Genomic DNA, 21156 nt, shown 5'->3' with positions numbered 1-21156 from the left:
AGTGTTGTTGGACTTACTTTCCAACCTTTTCAGCTTTTATATAAAATTTCTTGGAAGGATATTTTACATTATATAACTTGTTTGTATGTGGATCTGTTGAAGCACTTACAGGTTTTTCTCGTTTGTGTCTTACCATCAGCAGGGTGACCTGCAGGTTTGGTTCTGTAACACGGCATGGAATCACAATCTCACTGCTTCCATTGAACTTTATCACTTCAGGATGTTCTGTATGAGGTTCCACAAATGGACTCCGATGATCTTTTATTGAGAAAAAGCACATGAACAAAACGCACCGTAAGGTTTTGTGAGATACTAATTCATGACATTTTGAAATCACAGATGTTCTTGAAACAGTTCAATGCAGGATTGCCGTTAGTTTATGAAATAAATTTTTAACCTTTTAAATGCCAAATCCATTTAGGACCTTTCACAATTCCACCTCGATCTCAGTAATCACATACGTGAATTATCGTTCTGTTGTGTAGGCTAGAAGCTCTGCAACATAAGCTCATGGAGTGGAAACAAACAGTACCTAGACTTGACCTCATCTTCTTTTCTAGATTGTTCACACTACTACTGTATTAGAGCTTTATGTACAAAGTATTATACAGGGGAACTTCGATTATCCGAACGAGATGGGCAGGCACTATTTAGTTCGGATAATCGATTAAATGCCTTTCCTCTGGGGCTTGGAGTTTTTAAAGTCTGCTCCCCTTTCAGGAGACTGCAGAAGTACACAGTGCGTGAGACCCTGACCCCCAACCCTGTCCCCCGCGCACCCCACTCCCCAACCAAGGCCAGCACTGCACTCCACCTGCCCCCGCCCCACCCCCCAACCAGGTCCAGCATCGCCCTTCACCTGCCCCTGGCCCCGCCCACCCCCACCCACCAACCAAGTCCAACACCGCCCACCCGCCTGCCCCTGCCCCCAACACTGTCCAACACCATCCCCTGCCCCAACCACGTCCAACACCGCCCCCATGCCCCCAATCCCTGCACCCCAACCCCATCCAACAGCCCCCCGCCCCAACCCCGTCTAACCCCGCCACCCGCCCCAACCACGTCCAATACCGCCCCCTGCCCCCAACCCCTGCACCCCAAACCTGTCCAACACTGCTCCTCGCCCCCAACCCTGTCCAACACCACCCCCTGCCCCTACCCCTGCACCCCAATCCTGTCCAACACTGCCTCCACCCCCAACCCTGTCCAACACCGCCCCCACCCAAACCCCATCCAACATCGCCCCTGCGCCCCCAACTCCTGCGCCCCAATCCTGTCCAACACTGTCCACCGCCCCCAACCCTGTCCAACACCACACCCCGCCCCAACCACTGCACCACAACCCCATCCAACGTGCCCCCTCACCCCTAACCCTGTCCAACACCACCCCCTGCCCGAACCCCTGCACCCCAATCCCGTCCAACACCGCCCTCCCCGCCCCAACCCTGTCCAACACAACCCCCCGCCCCAATCCCTGCATCCCAATCCCGTCCAACACTGCCCTCCCTGCCCCCAACTCCGTCCAACACCACCCCCCACCCCAATCCCTGCACCGCAATCCCATCCAACACCGCCCTCCCGGCCCAACCCTGTCCAACACCATCCCCCGCCCCCAACCCCTGCACCCCAATCCCGTCCAACACTGCACCCCTGCCCCCAACCTTGTCCAACACAACCCCCTGCCCCAACCCCTGCACTCCAATCCAGTCCAACACCAACCCCTGCCCCCAACCCCGTCCAACACCATCCCCCGCCCACAACCCCTGCACCCCAATCCAGTCCAACACCATCCCCCACCCCTAACCCCATCCAACAACCCCCCACGCCCCCAACCGCTGCACCCCAATTCCGTCCAACACCGTAGCCCGCCCCCAACCCTTTCCAACACGAACCCCCGCCCAACCCCTCCGCCACAACCCTGTCCAACACCATCCCTCCACCCCCAATCCCGTCCAACACCGCCCCTCCGCCCCAACCCTGTCCAACACCACCCACTCGCCTGCCCTGCCCCTAACCCCGTCCAACACCACTCCCCCTATCCCCAATCTCGTCCAATACCACCCGCCCCCAACCACTGCACCCCAATCCGGTCCAACTACATCCCCCCCGCCACCAACCCCATCCAACACCACACCCCGCCCCCAACCCCTGCACCCCAACCCCGTCCAACACCACCCCCCCGCCCTCAACCACTGCAACCCAATCCCGTCCAACACCGTACCCCCACCCCCAACCCTTTCCAACACCAAACCCCCGCCCAACCCCTCTGCTCCAACCCTGTCCAACACCATCCCCCCAACCCCCACCCCGTCCAACACCACACCCCGCCCCAACCCCTCCGCCCCAACCCTGTTCAACACCACCCGCTCACCTGTCCTGCCCCCAACCCCATCCAACACCACTCCCCCTACCCCCAACCTCGTCCAATACCACCCGCCCGCTTGCCCCGCCCCCAACCCCGTCCAACACCACACCCCGCCCCCAACCCCTGCACCCCAATTCCGTCCAACACTGCCCCCCCTCCCCCAACCCTGTCCAACACCGCCCCACCCACACCTCCTGCCCCCATCCCCATCCAACAACGCCTGCCCTACCCCCAACCCCACCCAACACCGCCCCCCCCCCCCCGCCTGACCCCGAAACCTCTTCCAACACTGCCCGCTCCCAATCTGGTCCAACACTGCCACCTAACTCCCCCCATCCGGCCTGGCCCCCTCTCCTGGGGCAGACAGATTATATTCCAACAACAAGACTGCTGCTGCTAGAGCTGCCTTTTTCGGGTAAGTCTCCAAATAATGCATACACGCACAGCCACATACACAACTTTTTACGGCAACTTTTTTGACACATTCCACGTTTGTCTTGTACAGGACAATGTTGGAGAGGTTACCAAGAGATGGGGTTTAGGGTACACCCCTCTGTAGAACTCCAGGGAAAGTGTGGGGACAGAGAGAGAGGGCGGGAGGTCAGTCATTTGGAGATGGTGTCTGTTTATTCACTGTAAACAAAAGACGCGATCACTGGGACCTAGAATCAGGGGATGTAGAGTCAGTGTGGATAGAGCTGAGAAATTCTAAGGGTAAAAAGACCCTCTTGGGAGTTATCTACAGGCCCCCAAACAGTAGTCTGGATGTCGGATGTAAGTTGAATCAGGAGCTGAAATTGGCCTGTCGCAAAGATGTTACTACAGTTGTTATGGGGGATTTCAACATGCAGGTAGACTGGGAGAATCAGGATGGTATTGGGCCTCAAGAAAGAGACTTTGTGGAGTGCCTCCAAGATGGATTCTTAGAATATCTGGTGCTGGAGCCTACCGGGAAGAAGGCAATTCTGGATCTGGTATTGTGCAACGAACCAGAATTGATCAGGGACCTCGAAGTGAAGGAGCCATTAGGAGGTAGTGACCATAATACAATAAGCTTCAATCTGCAATTTGAAAGGGAGAGGCTACAATCTGAAGTGACAATATATCTGTTGAATAAAGGGAACTATGGAGCTATGAGGGAGGAGCTGGCCAAAGTTCAATGGTGCAATACCTTAGCAGGGATGACAGTGGAGGAACAATGGTGGATATTTCTGTGTATAATGCAGAAGATGCAGGATCAGTTCATTCCAAAAAGGAAGAAAGATCCAAGGAGGAGGCATGGGTGGCCGTGGCTGACGAGGGAAGTTAAGAAACATATAAAGTTAAAAGAAAAAAAGTACAACATAGCAAAGATAAATGGGAAAACGGATGACTGGGAAGCTTTTAAAGAACAACAGAGGATTACTAAGAAGGAAATATGTAGAGAAAAATGAGGTACGAAGGTAAGTTGGCCAAAAATATGAAGGAGGATAGTAAAAGTTTTTATAGGTATGTGAAAGGCAAAAAAATGGTTAAGACTAAAATTGGGCCCTTGAAGACAGAAACAGGGGAATATATTATGGGGAACAAAGAAATGGCAGAAGAATTGAATTGGTACTTCAGATCTGTGTTCACTGGGGAAGACACAAGCAATCTCCCTGATGTAACAGTGGCTGAAGGACCTGAACTTAAGGGAATTTATATTTGCCAGGAATTGGTGTTGGAGAGACTGTTTGGTCTGAAAGTTGATAAGTCCCTGGGGCCTGATGGTCTACATCCCCAGGTACTGAAGGAGGTGGCTCGAGAAATCGTGGATGCGTTGGTGACTATTTTCCAGAGTTCGATAGATTCGGGATCAGTTCCTGCGGATTGGAGGGTGGCTAATGTTGTACCACTTTTTAAGAAAGGTGGGAGAGAGAAAGCAGGAAATTATAGACCAGTTAGTCTGACCTCAGTGATGGGAAAGATGCTGGAGTCTATTATGAAGGATGAAATTATGACACATCTGGATAGTAGTAACAGGATAAGTCAGAGTCAGCATGGATTTATGAAGGGGAAATCATGCTTGACTAATCTTCTGGAATTATTTGAGGGTGTAACTCTGAAGATGGATGAGAGTGATCCAGTAGATGTAGTGTACCTGGACTTGCAGAAAGCTTTTGATAAAGTCCCACATAGGAGGTTAGTGAGCAAACTTAGGGCGCATGGTATTGGGGGCAAAGTACTAACTTGGATTGAAAGTTGGTTGGCTGATAGGAAACAAAGAGTAGTGATAAACGGCTCCATTTTGGAATGGCAGGCAGTGACCAGTGGGGTACCGCAGGGATCAGTGCTGGGACCGCAGCTTTTTACAATATATATTAATGATATAGAAGATGGTATCAGCAATAACATTAGCAAATTTGCTGATGATACTAAGCTGGGTGGCAGGGTGAAATGTGAGGAGGATGTTAGGAGATTACAGGGTGACCTGGACAGGTTAGGTGAGTGGTCAAATGCATGGCAGATGCAGTTTAATGCGGATAAATGTATGGTTATCCACTTTGGTGGCAAGAACAGGAAGGCAGATTACTATCTAAATGGAATCAATTTAGGTAAAGGGGCAGTACAAAGAGATCTGGGTGTTCTTGTACACCAGTCAATGAAGGTAAGCATGCAGGTACAGCAGGTAGTGAAGAAGGCTAATAGCATGCTGGCCTTCATAACAAGAGGGATTGAGAATAGAAGCAAAGAGGTTCTTCTGCAGCTGTACAGGGCCCTGGCGAGACCGCACCTGGAGTATTGTCTGCAGTTCTGGTCTCCAAATTTGAGGAAAGACATTCTGGCTTTTGAGGGAGTGCAGCGTAGGTTCACTAGGTCAATTCCTGGAATGGCGGGATTACCTTACACTGAAAGACTGGAGCGACTGGGCTTGTATACGCTTGAGTTTAGAAGACTGAGAGGGGATTTGATTGAGACATATAAGATTATTAAAGGATTGGACACTCTGAAGGCAGGAAACATGTTTCCGCTGATGGGTGAGTGCCGAACCAGAGGACACAGCTTAAAAATGCGGGGTAGACCATTTAGGACAGAGATGAGGAGAAACTTCTTCACCCAGAGAGTGGTGGGTGTGTGGAATGCTCTTCCCCAGAGGGCAGTGGAGGCCCAGTCTCTGGATTCATTTAAGAAAGAGTTGGATAGAGCCCTCAAGGATTGTGGAATCAAGGGTTATGGGGATAAGGCAGGAACAGGATGCTGATTAAGGATGATCAGCCATGATTATATTGAATGGTGGTGCAGGCTCGAAGGGCAGAATGGCCTACTCCTGCACCTATTGTCTATTGTCTATTGTCAGACACACGTCTTTGATGTAAAGTTTCTATCGGGACCTCGGGATCTCCTTCCGATAATCTGATTTTCGGATAACTGGTATTCAAATAATTGAGGTTCCTCTGTAATCAGCCAAGGACCAAAATGACACCACATAGGCAACAACCAGGGGGGATCCAGGCAACAGTATGTTAGAGAGAGGATGTATCGATAGTTGTAACTGCAAGTCATCAGCTTATTTATTAAGCACACCTTTCTGAGATTTTAAAGTAGGTTTTGTCTTTTACCCATGCTGATTGAGAGTGGTTAGTTTAAATAACACAAGTATGTAAAAGTTAGATCTTCCAATGAGTTGTTGTGTTGCCATAGTCTTACCTGACCATTGAGGCTGCTCTGTCATTTGAGAGAGAAGCAACTGGTGGTGATTTAACCTGAGGGCCACCAGACATCAGGTGAGGGAAGAGATTGAGAAGGGCAGTCCTTCACAGTAACCTCAAACTAGTGACAGGAATTGAGCCCACGCTGTTAGCAACCTACTGCTCTGTAAACCTACAATCCTGCCAACTGAACTAAACTGATTCCCTTCAGCTTCATTATTGATGGTAATTTAAACTATTCATCGCATTTTTTTTCTTTCCACAGTAAATGTGTTCATAAAATTATAGCTTTGAATTCAAAAGTAAACTTAACAGGCCATGCATGGAGTTTGTTAGGAAGTGCAGAAGCAAGAAAAGTGATTGCACAATGTTGCCAATATTAAATATAGTAGAACACACAGATTCACAGTGAACAAAACTATTCAGTATTTGAATAACTTTGAATGTTCTGCACCTTGGAATTACTTTAAATGATATAATCCTGTGTTCCCAAAAGTGAATTGTGTTGTCGGGGAATATGTAAAGTGTTGTAGTCCTGTCTCCCACTCGTATCTAACTTCAAATTCACATTTTGTGCTCAGAGTCTGGAATTAACATCAACTGTTTGTATTATAAATCAATATTTGTACCAGTCTGAAATTGATAAAATTATGTTTTTTATTCATTCATGGGATGGGGACATCACTGGTTAGGCCAGCAGTTATTGCTCATCCCTAATAGCCCAGACGGCAGTAAGATGCAATTACATTGCTGTGGGTCTGGAGTCAAATGTAGGCTAGACCACGTAAGGATGGCACCTTCCTTCCCTAAAGGACATTAGTGAACCAGATGTGTTTTTCCAACAATCGGCAATGGATTCATGGTCATCATTTAGACCCTTAATTCCAGATTTTTAAATTACGTTCAAATTCCACCATCTGTTATGGCAGATTCAAACCCAGGTCCCCAGAACATTACTTGGGCTTAACAGTCCAGCAATAATACTACTAGGTCATTAGATTCCCAATGGATTATACTCTGAAGCAAAGGCAGTTATGTGAAAAATCATATCGAAGGTATTTCCTTTTAGTAAATACAATTTATTGAGTAATAAAAAAAAATATTCTGAAATCCAAATGAATAAACATTGAGAAGTAAATTCCATTATATAAGAACTGAGAGGGGGGTTAGTTTTTTTTCTCAGGAATGGAAAATACTTTCAAATTATGTCTTTGAGTTATTGATGCTTAAAGTGAAATAGAGAAGAGAGTCCTTCTTGATATTTAAAAGATCCTTTGTGGATAAAAATTAGTTAGAATACATAGCAAGAAAAATGTGAATGTGAAAGACCTAAGCAAAGGCCCAAATAGACTGCTAATCAGCAGATACCAATTCAGCTCCCAATCAAAGTATCAGCATAGGGGACATAACTTTCACCTAATTCCATCCCATGCCTTCTCTCTTTTTTTCAGGCTGTAATAGCTCTTGATGAATGGAGGTTGGTCAGCATGATCTTGGTTCATGGCTATGAAATAGCGTGTAAAGTTCGATTACAAATTGCATTTGGAACAATTTGGAACAGTTGTTGTACTGAAGTCTTAATGGTACTTGACACAGCCAATCCTACAGCACCTGATTGCATCAAGTTGAGTGACTGACATGAGAAAGATCACAGGGTAGCAAGATGAGTAGGTAGATGGATTTGGTATTGTTTCTGCAGTTTTTGAAATACAACAGTGTGAGCAGATGTGTCATGCTACAGTACAGTTTATTTTTGGTGGGAAGGGAGTTGTAAGTACTGACCCTATTGAGCAATGCATCAGTCACATGTCTGACACATCTGGAGCTATGTTGAAAGGAAGCAGACAATTGAGGAAGGTTTGGCTGCGCCTGGAAATATCATCCATGCTGTGGAATTTGACTCTGGTCTCCTTACAGGAGATGGTACAGTTCTGTAACAACCTATGTACAATACAGGCATGGGTTGCCCCCTCAGTCATTGACAGAGAAATGTACCACAGTTATGCTTGACAGAATAAAAGTGAGTAGGTAAAAACAATGGCTGCAGATGCTGGAAACCAGATTCTGGATTAGTGGTGCTGGAAGAGTACAGCAGTTCAAGCAGCATCCAAGGAGCACTAAAATTGAGCCTGAAGCGTGGAGAGATAAGCTAGAGGAGGGTGGGGGTGGGGAGAAAGTAGCATAGAGTACAATAGGTGAGTGGGGGAGGGGATGAAGGTGATAGGTCAGGGAGGAGGGTGGAGTGGATAGGTGGAAAAGAAGATAGGCAGGTAGGACAAGTCATGGGGACAGTGCTGAGCTGGAAGTTTGGAACTAGGGTGAGGTGGGGAAAGGGGAAATGAGGAAACTGTTGAAGTCCACATTGATGCCCTGGGGTTGAAGTGTTCTGAGGCGGAAGATGAGGCGTTCTTCCTCCAGGCGTCTGGTGGAGGGAGCGGCGGTAAAGGGGGCCCAGGACCTCCATGTCCTTGGCAGAGTGGGAGGGGGAGTTGAAATGTTGGGCCACAGGGCGGTGTGGTTAATTGGTGCGGGCGTCCCAGAGATGTTCCCTAAAGTGCTCTGCTAGGAGGTGTCCAGTATCCCCAATGTAGAGGAGGCCGCATCGGGAGCAATGGATACAATAAATGATATTAGTGGATGTGCAGGTAAAACTTTGATGGATGTGGAAGGCTCCTTTTGGGCCTTGGATGGAGTGAGGGAGGAGGTGTGGGCGCAGGTTTTGCAGTTCCTGCGGTGGCAAGGGAAGGTGCCAGGATGGGAGGGTGGGTTGTAGGGGGGGGGGGGGCGTGGACCTGACCAAGTAGTCACGGAGGGAACGGTCTTTGCAGAAGATCCATAAGCCTGACCACCCTGGCCGACCTATTGTCTCAGCGTGCTCCTGCCCCACGGAACTCATCTTTACCTACCTCGACACTGTCCTATCCTCCCTAGTCCAGGAACTCCCCACATATGTATGAGACACCACCCACATCCTCCACCTCCTCCAAGACTTCCATTTCCCCGGCCCCCAATGCCTCATCTTCACCATGGATATCCAATCCCTCTACACCTCCATCCGCCATGACCAGGGCCTCCAAGCCCTCCGTTTTTTCCTCTCCCGACGTCCCCAACAGTACCCTTCCACCGACACTCTCATTCGTTTGGCCGAACTGGTCCTCACCCTTAACAATTTCTCCTTCGAATCCTCCCACTTCCTCCAGACCAAAGGGATAGCCATGGGCACATGTATGGGCCCCAGCTATGCCTGTCTCTTTGTTGGCTACATAGAACAGTTGATCTTCCATAATTACACTGGCACCACTCCCCACCTCTTCCTCCGCTACATTGATGACTGCATTGGTGCCACCTCATGCTTCCGCGAGGGGGTTGAGCAATTCATCAACTTCACTAACACATTCCACCCTGACCTTAAATTTACCTGGACCATCTCTGACACCTCGCTCCCCTTCCTGGACCTCTCCATCTCCATTAATGACGACCGACTTGACACTGATATTTTTACAAACCCACCGACTCCCACAGCTACCTGGATTGCACCTCTTCCCACCCTACCTCTTGCAAAAATGCCATCCTGTATTCCCAATTCCTCCGCCTCCGCCGTATCTGCTCCCAGGAGGACCAGTTTCACCACAGAACACACCAGATGGCCTCCTTCTTTAGAGACTGCATTTTCCCTTCCCACGTGGTTAAAGATGCCCTCCAACGCAGCTCGTCCACATCCTGCACCTCCACCCTCAGACCCCACCCCTCCAACTGTAACAAGGACAGAACGCCCATGGTGCTCACCTTCCACCCTACCAACCTTCGCATAAACCAAATCATCCGTCAACATTTCCGCCACCTCCAAAAATACCCCACCACCAGGGATATATTTCCCTCCCCACCCTTTCCGCCTTCTGCAAAGACCATTCCCTCCGTGTCTACCTGGTCAGGTCCACGCCCCCCTACAACCCACCCTCCCTTCCTGGTACCTTCCCCTGCCACCGCAGGAACTGCAAAACCTGCACCCACACCTCCTCCCTCACCTCCATCCAAGGCCCTCAAGGAGCCTTCTACATCAATCAAAGTTTTACCTGCACATCCACTAATATCATTTATTGTATCCATTGCTCCTGATGCGGCCTCCTCTACATTGGGGAGACTGGACACCTCCTAGCAGAGTGCTTTCGGAAACATCTCTGGGACACCCGCACCAATCAACCACACTGCCCTGTGGCCCAACATTTCAACTCCCCCTCCCACTCTGCCAAGGACATGGAGGTCCTGGGCCTCCTTCACCGTCGCTCCCTCACCACCAGACGCCTGGAGGAAGAACGCCTCATCTTCCGCCTCAGAACACTTCAACCCCAGGGCATCAATGTGGACTTCAACAGTTTCCTCATTTCCCCTTCCCCCACCTCACCCTAGTTCCAAACTCCCAGCTCAGCACTGTCCCCATGACTTGTCCTACTTGCCTATCTTCCTTTCCACCTATCCACTCCACTCTCTCCTCCCTGACCTATCACCTTCATCCCCTCCCCCATTCACCTATTGTACTCTATGCTACTTTCTCCCCACCCCCATCCTTCTCTAGCTTATCTCTCCACCTTTCAGGCTCTCTGCATGAAGGGCTTTTGCCCAAAACGTCGATTTTACTGCTCCTCGGATGCTGTCTGAACTGCTGTGCTCTTCCAGCACCACTAATCCAGAATAAAATTGAGTAACCCAGTCAAGTTCTGCTCTTAGTTGATCTCCTTAGAATATCTTCATGACCTTCTTTGTTTTCAAACACGGAAATTCATGGATTAGACAGTGAAGTTAACATGACATGAACAAAAGAAAGCTTCTTCACCAACACAAAAATGTAATTAGCCTTTAATTATTTTACTCAATTTAAACATCCACGTGTGATATATTTGCCAGAACTGTAACAGAAATAACTTTTATGGAAAAATGAGTGAAATTAGTAAATGTGCTATATTCCAATTTGACAGGTTGGCATTTGTAGAAAGAATGTTTTCTTCCTCCTACCAGTCATGATTGATTGGTGATAGTTATTTCAACTTAATTCCAGAGAAAACTGGTTGAGGTAAAGCTGAACATAGCTTGGTATTCAATGGTGGCACATAATTTACTTCACAGATAAGCTATAGGCACTTTAATGATTTTGAGAATTTGCACTTGTTTTGAGAATTTGTGTTTCTTTTACAGAATATTAGATATAGAAAGAACTATTCCCTTATACTTAATCAGAAACATGCATGAAGAAAGTTGTGTACTGTTATGATTTTGTAAGGGCCTGCTAACATTCAAAAAAGAAATCCAAACATTTATCAGTCAAACTTATCGAATCACCTCTCAAGGTTTCATCTTTTTGAAACAAAGACAAACTTTGTTGTGTATAAAGAGAAATTATACAAAGCAAGCTTAACGTAATACTGCAGCTTGCAAAGGCATATGCTAGAAACCTAGTTTTTTTTTAAACTACTCCCCCACCCAATGTGCCACAAGAGATATCTTGAAAGTTCATTCAGTTTTCCTGGGCCAAACTCAAAGTAAGCCTGGAATTCACAATGATTTTCCTTAGTGTTCCAGCGATCCTCTAGGGCCAGATTTTATTGGGGTCTCTTTTGACTATTCGAGACACCACCATTTCTTTTCCGATCTTGCAACTCTCAATATCTCCACTCCTGATTCAGGGGGCTAGCAAATACCGACTGCTTTCCCACAGCTTTCCAAGCTCTTTTCATTTCTTTCTGTAGCAAGGCTCTATGAGTACCATGCAGGCTTTTTCCACAAGCTGCAACTGAGAGGAAATCTTTCAGCTGTTATTCACTCATGGAAACCAAACTGAGATGAAATTAGTTAAAAATCATACAACACCAGGTTATAGTCCAACAGGTTTATTTGGAAGCACTGGCTTTTGGAGCGCTGCTCCTTCATCAGGTGGTTGTGGAGTATAAAATCGTAGGACACAGAATTTGTAGCAAAGTTTTCAGTGTGATGTAACTGAAATTATATATTGAAAAAGACCTGGATTGTTGTTAAGTCTCATCTTTTGGAATGGACATGTTGGTTTCAGTTCTTTCATATGTAAATTCCAGAACTTTCTTAAAGTTACATTCTCAAGTGAACTTTAACAATAGGTGCCATGTTGACAGACAGCCTCACATAGGGCACCGCCTCCAAATGACTGACTGCCCACCCTCTCTCTCTTCCCACACTTTCCCTGGAGTTCTACACAGAGGAGTTACCTAAACCCCTTCTTCCCCAGATAATCTCTCCAACATTGCCTGTACAGAACCTGTCCAAAAGTTGCAGTAAAAAGTTGTGTGTGTGTGGCTGTGTGTGTGTATGTGTGTATGTGTGTGCGTGCTATTTGGAGACTTACCCCACAATGGCAACTGCAGCAGACGTGTTGGTGTACAGTCTAGCTGCCCTGGAGAGAGGGCTGGTGTGTACGGGGTTAGGGGGCAGGTGGGGGTAGTGTTGGATGGTGTTGGGGGCGGGGACGGGGTTGGGTGGGATTGGGGGCAGGGCAGGGTTGGAGGCTGGGAGTGGGGTTGGGTTCGGGGCAGTGTTGCACGGGAGCGAGTTGATGGGGGCAGTGTTGGGGTCAGGGAGGCGGTGTTGCACAGGAGTGGGGGGGTGGTGTTGGGGTTGGGGGCAGTTTTGGATAGGATTGGGGCGGGGGTGGGGTTGGGTTCGGGGCAGTGTTGCATGGGGTTGTGGGTGGGGGCAGTGTTGGGATCAGGGGGTGGTGTTGGTGTTGGAGGCTGGTGTTGCACAGGGTTGGGGGTGGTGAGCAGTGTTGCTGTGGAGCAGGAAGGAGAGGGTGTTGGGGGCTGGGGGCTGATGTTGGGGGTGGAGTCTCACACGCGATGTGCTGCTGCTAGTCTCCTGAATGGGGAGCAGACTTTAAAAACTCCAAGCTCCAGAGGTAAGGCATTTCATCAATTAACTGAATAATCAATTATCCGAACAAAATAGTGTCAGCCCATCTCATTCGGATAATCAAAGTTCCCCTGTAGTCACAAAATAGTGACTCATGGGGTACAGAATTTTTTTTCCAAATGCTGTTACTTTTAGAATGTTCAAACTTGTGTTGGAGCATAATCTTGAATGCCCCTTCACTTGCTAAAGTTATAAAATGTGCGGTACTGAGATAGGGAAGTGGTAGAAAGGCAAGGAACAACAATTGCTTTAATATAATTACGCTGACCTAACAAAATAATTACACACTTATTATTGTTTATCAATGTAACATACATTTTCCACTTTCTCATCAGCCATAATCTTGATGAAGCATCAGAGATTTTGTGGCAAATCTTGCAAAATGAAATATCATCAAATAGCATAGGTTACTATTATTTGTTTCTTTATTTGTATTTCATCTTTCTTCCCATTTCTCTTTAATACCTCAATTGAATCAATTTTCATGAGTCCTCATAAATATGAAGGATTTTCATTACTACTTAAATAGCGCGATATAAAATTTTTCTCAATGCTCCTGTGAAGTGCTTTGAGATGTAAATGTTGTAAATTAACCTGATCAGATGTAATATAACAAAGTTCAGGTGGGACTTCAATCTGGACCTTCTAGCTCAGAGGGAGAGACACCACTACCGCACCCTAATGGCCCTTTCATGACATGTATTACCATACAAAGTTTTGCTGCTTTCCTGGTGAGAAAATTGCCATAATATTTCTTTGTGATTTGTACTATACACATCCTCATTTCTGTGCAGTTCTGCTCCATTGGAGCAAGAATAAAATTTGAGACATGAAATTTGCAGCTGAATGGATAATTCAACTGTGATGTAATTGCTTCATGTCATTTTCAGTTCAACCTGCTTTACTCTCTGGCTATATGACAGAAAAGCAGAAGGAGGCCATTTGGCTATTCAGCACTGCCATTCAGTAAGATTATGGCTGATCTGATAATCCCCAGCTCAACTTTCTTGCCTTTTCTGCTTGATTCCCTTACTTAGTAAAAATCTATCTCAGCCCTAAATATATTTAATGATACAACCGATGCTGTCTGTGGTAAGAATTCCACAGATTCACTCATTTCTGATTGAAGAAATTCCTTGTGACCTTGATTTAAATGGGTGACCCTTTAGTCTGAGATGATGCTCTCTGGTCCTAGACTCTCCCACAAGGGGAGACAAGCTCTTAGCATTGTCCCTGTCACACTCCCTAAGAATCTTGCATGTTTCAATAAGGTCACCTCTCATTCTTCTTTGCTGAGTGCAAGCCCAACCTGCTCAACCTCTCCTCATAAGAAAATCCCTTCATCCCTGAGATCATCCAGTGAACCTTCTCTGGACTGCCTTCAATTCCAATACATCTTTCCTTAGATAAGGGGACCTGTGAACAGGACACTATCTGAGGGCTAACTTGTGTCTTGTGTTAGCTAGTTTGAACAAGACTTGACTATTTTCGCACTGCATTCTCTTTGGAATATAGGCCAATATTCCACATGCCTTTCCCATTACCTGCTGAATGTGGATGCTATTTTTTGTGAGTTCTGCACAAGGACTCCCAAATCTGTCAGCTTTCTTCAGTCTTTCTCAATTTCCATAATATTCAGCTCTTCAATTCTTCCTTCTACTTTGCCACATTATGTCCATCTGTTATGACAATCATTGTGCACTCGCTAATCATGCCTATATCCCTCTTGAGACTCTTTGTGTTATCCTGATCATTTGATTTTCCAACTATTTTTGTGACATCTGTAAATTTGACTATAATACATCCACTTCCCTCTACAGAAATTTGGCAGGATAATCACAGCGAATTACAACAATCAGCTTACAACAGTTACTGAGAAGACGGTACGCTCAAATTATACCTGAAACTCGATGAGTATAAACTGGCTCATTTAGAACCAATTCTGCTGGTTAGCAATTCCATGTTGTGCTGACCTTTTACACTTGGTTATATATGGTAAAAGAAAGCACACATAACTGAATAGAATTGAGCATGGGGTAAGGGTGCATCTATTTAAGAGAAATGAAGATGAGTTTCTTCTCTGAAGGTAATGAATCTGTGGAATTATTTACTGCAGAAGGATGTCAAGGCTAGGTCATTAAATATATTCAAGGTGGCGATAGACTGATTAAAATAAGAGAATCAAGGTTTACAGGGAAAAGTTAGGAAAGTGGAGCTGAGAATTATCAGAAGAGGCATGAGCTTATTTAATGGTAGAACAGACTCCATGGTTAGAATGGCCAACTTCTCTGGCTACGTTTTGCGGTCATAAAACAATAAAGGTTGAAGTAAGATACAGCATATTTTAATAATCTATTAGTGCCTAATTGTGCATCCCCAATGTTTTTTCTTGCTTTGAACTATACAGTTCTTGAACTGCAATTTCCTTTCAAATCTGGGTCTTGGGTTGAAATGTACATTCAGTCTGATGGGATGACTCGTTTCTCTGTCTACTAATGAAGAGCAGACCTTTCTAAAATAGTCTATCTAAATTCTGCTCTTAGTGAGGTCAGTGGGAGCACTGTGTTGTGGGTCACAATTGCACTCCAGGGCATGATCACAAAATCCAAATTGGCACATCAATAATAATAACGGAGTACTGCAATGTCAGATGTACCTTCCTTCAGTTAAGGTGTTAAACTGAGGCTCTATCTGCCTTCTCAAATGGATTTTAAAGATCCTATGACACTATTTTGAAGAAAAACAAAGGAGAGCTATCTCCTGTGTCTTGGTCAACATTTATCCTTAATCATCACCCAGGAGACATTATGTGGTCATTAAAACAAAACTGTTTGTGAGAGTTTGCTGTGTACATATTGTTAGTTACGTATTCTTCATTATGGCAGTAAAGTATTTAATAATATCTTAGAAAGTTGCAAAAGATTAAATGTAAATGCAAGTCATGCATTTTTTTTCAGTACTGTGCCAAATTGTCATTTATTCAACATTAAACCTGCCACTCTGGAACATTCATATTTTTCAGGCTGCTGAGTGTCAGATTGATTAGAAAAAAAGAAACAAATAGCTGTGCTGCAAAAATTAAACTCTTCTCCTTTCACTTGTCGGAGAACTGCCCAAAAATCTATCATAATTGGGACCTCAAAATATGTGAGAACCCAAAACACTGAGAAAGGATTAATGCCTGTTTAAACATGACAATTTATGCAAACACTATATTCCTTCCCATTGACAAAACAAACAATCAAAACCATAAGCCCTGATTGTTTAGGAGAAAATAAAGATGTTTGGATGCATGATCTCTTTGTAAGAAAAGACCAAAGCTAAAAACTAACTGAGTGATTTAACATGTTTCATCCAAACTTCTTCTGAATGCCATCTAAACATTTGCTGGTGACACCACGTTGTAGGCCGGATATCAAACAATGTCGAGACAGAATACAGGAAGGAAATAGATTGCTTGGTATTGTGCTGCAAAGATAACAATCTCTCTCTCACTGTCAGCAAATCTAAAGAGCTGACCGTCAACGACAGGAAGAAAGGAGGAGGACATGCCCTATCTACATCAACAGAGCTAAGGTGGAGAGGGTTGACAGTGTCAAGTTCCTGGGAATGATAATAACCAACAATCTGTCCTGAACCACCCATGTAGATGCAACAGTCAAGAAGGTACAACAATGCCTCTTCTTCCTCAGGAGGCTACAGAAATTTGACATGTCCATAAGGACCCTCACCAACATTCACAGATGCATCATAGAAAGCATTTTATTTGGGTGCATCACAGGTTGGTATGGCAACTGCTCTGCCCAGGATTATAAGAAGCTACACAGAGTTGTGAACATAGCCCAGAACATCATGTAGGCCAACTTCCCATCCATTGACTCCATCTATACTTCTCATTGCTGTGGAAAAGCAGCAACATCATTAAACATCCCTCCCACCCTGGTTATAATTTCTTCCAACCTCTTCCGAAAGGCAGAAAACACAAAAGCTTAAACACATGTGCCAATGGGTTCAAGAATGGTCTCTTCCTTGTAGTTATTAGACTGCTAAATGGACATCTCAAATTTCAAATGCTTTTGTATACCTCCTGTGCAGCCATAACTCTGTATACTTCACTCTGTTCAATCACCCTATGATCTGGATGTCCTTGTATAGTATGATCTGCATGTATTGCATGCAAAACAAAACTTTTGACTGTATGTTGGTACTTGTGACAACAATAAATCAAATCAAATGAAGCATATTGATTTTGAGGTCATGAAGGCTGTCAACCAAGTTGTAGTAATGTAAGAATATTTTATGTTAGAATTAGAATCAGAAATAGAGCAGTTGGCACCAGGAGCCTTATCTCTGTCATTGAAGGAGATCATGACCGATCTGATTTGGCCTCAGCTCCACTTTACTGACTGCTCCTCATTACCTTCAAGTCCATTGCATATCAACAATCTGTCTAACTTGGCCTTCTGTAAGCTGATTAGTACTATAAAAGCCAAACTCTACAGTGGACTTTGAGGTTGGGGGGGTGTGAATCCTGAAACGTTGCTAACTACAAGCAAATTAATTTTATTTGGTTGGCTAAAAGAAGAGGAAAACTTGCATTTATAAAACATTTTTCAACACTGGATGTCTCAACACACTTTAGAAATTATGAAAGTGTCATCACTGTTGTAATTTAGGACCAGCTATCTAACATTAATTTTCAGCGATTTAACTTTAAAGTACTTTACCAATGCATTTTAATCTGTACCATGGATTGCAACTATGACATTATTATCAGAAAACAGTTAATGCTCAGTTTGTGTTTCTCTTTTTTCATAAATGAACCATATCTATTCATTATTTACATATTAATGTTTAAGGCTAATTACTGCTAACTGTGAGGGCTGATAAATTTAGTGCTAATAAATTATTGTTAGTTTATGACTGTAGTTGACATCTTATTTGATAGTTTGACTAGAAGAAATGAATTCGGTTACTTGGTAGCTTGGACACATTCTGATGGAAAGTAGTAATGTAAATGCTGATTTAACCTGAACCTATTAATGTGGGACAGTTCAGCAAGCCAATATTATGCATTCCTAGGCATAGAATAGGTGGAAAAGTTTCTTGTCAAGGAGTTATGGTGAAGACATTTGGGGTTCTTGCAATGCCCAATACTCCTCTTAGGATACCAGTTCCATTATTCCCACAATTCAGCCATTTTCAGTTACAGTTAGCAAATATAGAATCCAAAGTCATATTCCCAATGAAACAATATCATTCAATTTTTTTCCAGACAATTCATGACATATTGGACTTATTTTATGCTGTTCCTGAGTTTGGAATTCTGTAGATCTGTACAGAGCACATTTACTTCATACATAAATCTGTCCATTGTGGAATGTATTTGATTCATTTTAAAACTGCCAACCTGTTTTTCATCACCTCACATCTACAAGAACAGCACAGTGCTAAGTCATTTGGGTGCTCGCTATTCTAAGGAAAGATGGCGAAGGTCACAACAGATGTATTGTAAACTATAAAATTCTTTCTTTAGGCTTGATGCAAAATGCTCATTAATCCTGCAAGGGTGAAGTCAAATAAGTAATCTGGTCATGCATAGAATGAAATGGTTTTACAATGTGAACACATTGAAGTCATTTTGAATTCCTCTTGGGAGTTTTTAAAGGTAAGCTCAGGTCTTTGGATACTGTGAATACTTTGTATCGAAACCATGCATGGCAAATAATTCTATCTTAATAATATTGGATTACCATTCATGCTGATAATGGTCCTAAGTATTCATCCAGAGAAAGGCCCAATGCACCTATTGTACATCAGCAAGATTTTACTCATTATGAGCGTGATAAATATTTGACTCTTTAAAGTGCAAGTTGGGCAGTAATTTAAAGTTGGTTTTGCAAACCAAACATTTGCAAGTACCTACTCGCCATGGGACCTCTCTCCACTTACAATACAGAATATGTATCTTTACTAAGACTGAGATGCATATAGCTAGAGGTACTTAATATCATGAAGTATCTGGACATATTAGATGGGGAGAAATTGTTCCCACTTGTGAAAGGATCAAGAACAAGAGGGTACAGATTTAATGTAAATGGCAAAAGAAACAAAATTGATATGGGAATAAGCTTTTTTGCACAGTGAGTGGTTAAGTATTTGGAATGTGCTTGACAATGTGGTGGAGGCAGGTTCACTTGAAGCATTCAAGAGGGAATTAGACTGTTACCTGAAAAGGCGCAACAATCAATGTTATGGAGAGAAGGCAGGAGAATGACATTAAGTGAGTTGCTCTTTGTACTTCGATACAAAGTATTCACAGTCTCCAAAGACCTGAGCTTACCTTTAAAAACTCCCAAGAGGAATTCAAAATGACTTCAACGTGTTCATATTGTAAAACCATTTCATTCTATGCATGACCAGATTACTTATTTGATTTCACCCTTGCAGGATTAATGAGCATTTTGCATCAAGCCTAATGTAGATACAACAGGCTGAATAGCCTCCTCTGCACTATAATAATTCTGCGATTCTGTGAATATAACTGCAATTAAAACGAATGGGCCAAATTTACACTCTTACACATTAACAGCAATGTAACATTGCACATTTCATGGCATTAATCTCCTGATATTATTAAATAATATTATTACCTGAATTATGATGAGCAAATCACCAGAAATTCAATAGTTTATTAAAACAAATTGAGGTTCTGCAATTCTTTGCTGGCTAATGCAATGGAAATGAATACTGATACATTTAGAACATTTGTTATCAGCATCAAGCACATCCAGGTTGGATATAGAGTGATCAGATGCACGCTATATCTTCTTTCATCCAGAGGAAGATTTCTCAATGCAAAAGTGTGACACTATCTCGTAACCCAATTACCCCATAGCCTTTGTGAATGCAATTATAAAATTAACTAGTGCAATGTTATACTGCAGGCTTATGACAACTAAATTGTATTATAGGTGATACTGCCAAACTAACTCGAGAATGAACCATTAGAAACAACACTGAAGCGAAACCGTGATCCCAGTGTTTGGGACGACTGTACATTGCAGATACAACTTGCTTGAGTTTTTGTTCCAGGGTATAACTTAGACACCAGTCTGGCCACATGTTAATTTTAAAGTTCTCTTAGTTGCATTCAATTACCTTCATGGTCACACCTTTCCTTATTCTTGTAGCTTCCTTTTGCCCAACAATTATTTGGAAGGTCTGTTTTCCTCCAATTCTGGCCTCCTCTTCATCCATGATTGTTTTAATTGGCTCCATTGTTGATGGCTGTGCTTTCAGATGCCCAAAACCAAATCTCTCGAATTTTCTACCTAACATCTTTGTCTCTCTACCACCCTCTCCTTCTTTAAGACACTGTTTAAAATCTTCTAACCGATTCGCATATCTCTTCTGAATGTGTAAAACCCAATGTATGAAACTGTGAAGTACCTTGGAATGTTTTATTACTTTAAAGAGATTATTGAAACTTGTTGCTGTTGCACAGGGTAGAGCCCCACTGCTGAGGGCTTTGTTCTCAGAGATTTGCAGCTTGGCAATTTTGTTTTTCGCTTTTGTATGGTTATGTCATTAACAGTTTAGCTCTATGCAAATTGTTTGTGAAATCCATCCAAAATGATTCTTTCATGTTTGGAAACATTTAATTTTGGGAGTGTGTTGCAATTGCTATAAAACATTTTTTGAATTTCCTTCCTAATTCTTAAATGGCTTCTACTAAATTAAAACAGGATAAAGAAAGATTGACTTCTAGTGAGCAACTGTACAATTAAATTACTTTATGTAGTATCATTTCTTTTGGAACATCTTAGTCACTGACTGGTTTTCAAAGATCCTGACACCGATGCATCATATTAAATCAGGAACTTAAAAACAAAGGCGAATCAGGAAATAATTGCAAATGAGCAGCTTTTCCGAAACCTTCAGAATCTATTTCCAAACCAGAAGAGAATACAAAGGGGCACCAAACACTTCCCTTTCAGTAAAGTGCACTCACATTGACTCAACGCAGCATACCTCCATCTCAGTATCACTTGCTGCATTTTGTTGAATATGTTCCCGTATTTCTATTTAAAACTGTCATGCAATGAGAAGTAGTGGCTTTAAGTCTAGACTGTGTGACCCTCATCACACATCCTTTACGTCTAAACCTAGTAAAGATTAAGACTTCAA

General features: G+C 43.9%; 1 protein-coding gene across 2 annotated transcripts in view; it reads right to left on the bottom strand.

Annotated features, from left to right (window-relative positions):
• kdrl (kinase insert domain receptor like) overlaps nucleotides 1–21156 on the bottom strand; it is a 210341-nt gene that overhangs the window by 133540 nt on the left and 55645 nt on the right. For both annotated transcript variants that reach the window (XM_072595317.1, XM_072595318.1), the window contains exon 4: nucleotides 134–258. In XM_072595317.1, coding sequence (XP_072451418.1) covers nucleotides 134–258 — 125 coding nt within the window. The remainder of the gene's footprint in view (nucleotides 1–133; nucleotides 259–21156) is intronic.

This window comes from Chiloscyllium punctatum, chromosome 25, assembly GCF_047496795.1.
Source record: "Chiloscyllium punctatum isolate Juve2018m chromosome 25, sChiPun1.3, whole genome shotgun sequence".
Classification (NCBI taxonomy): Eukaryota; Metazoa; Chordata; class Chondrichthyes; order Orectolobiformes; family Hemiscylliidae; genus Chiloscyllium; species Chiloscyllium punctatum.
Note: the sequence above shows the minus strand (reverse complement) of the source record. Positions and strands in the feature narration are given on the sequence as shown.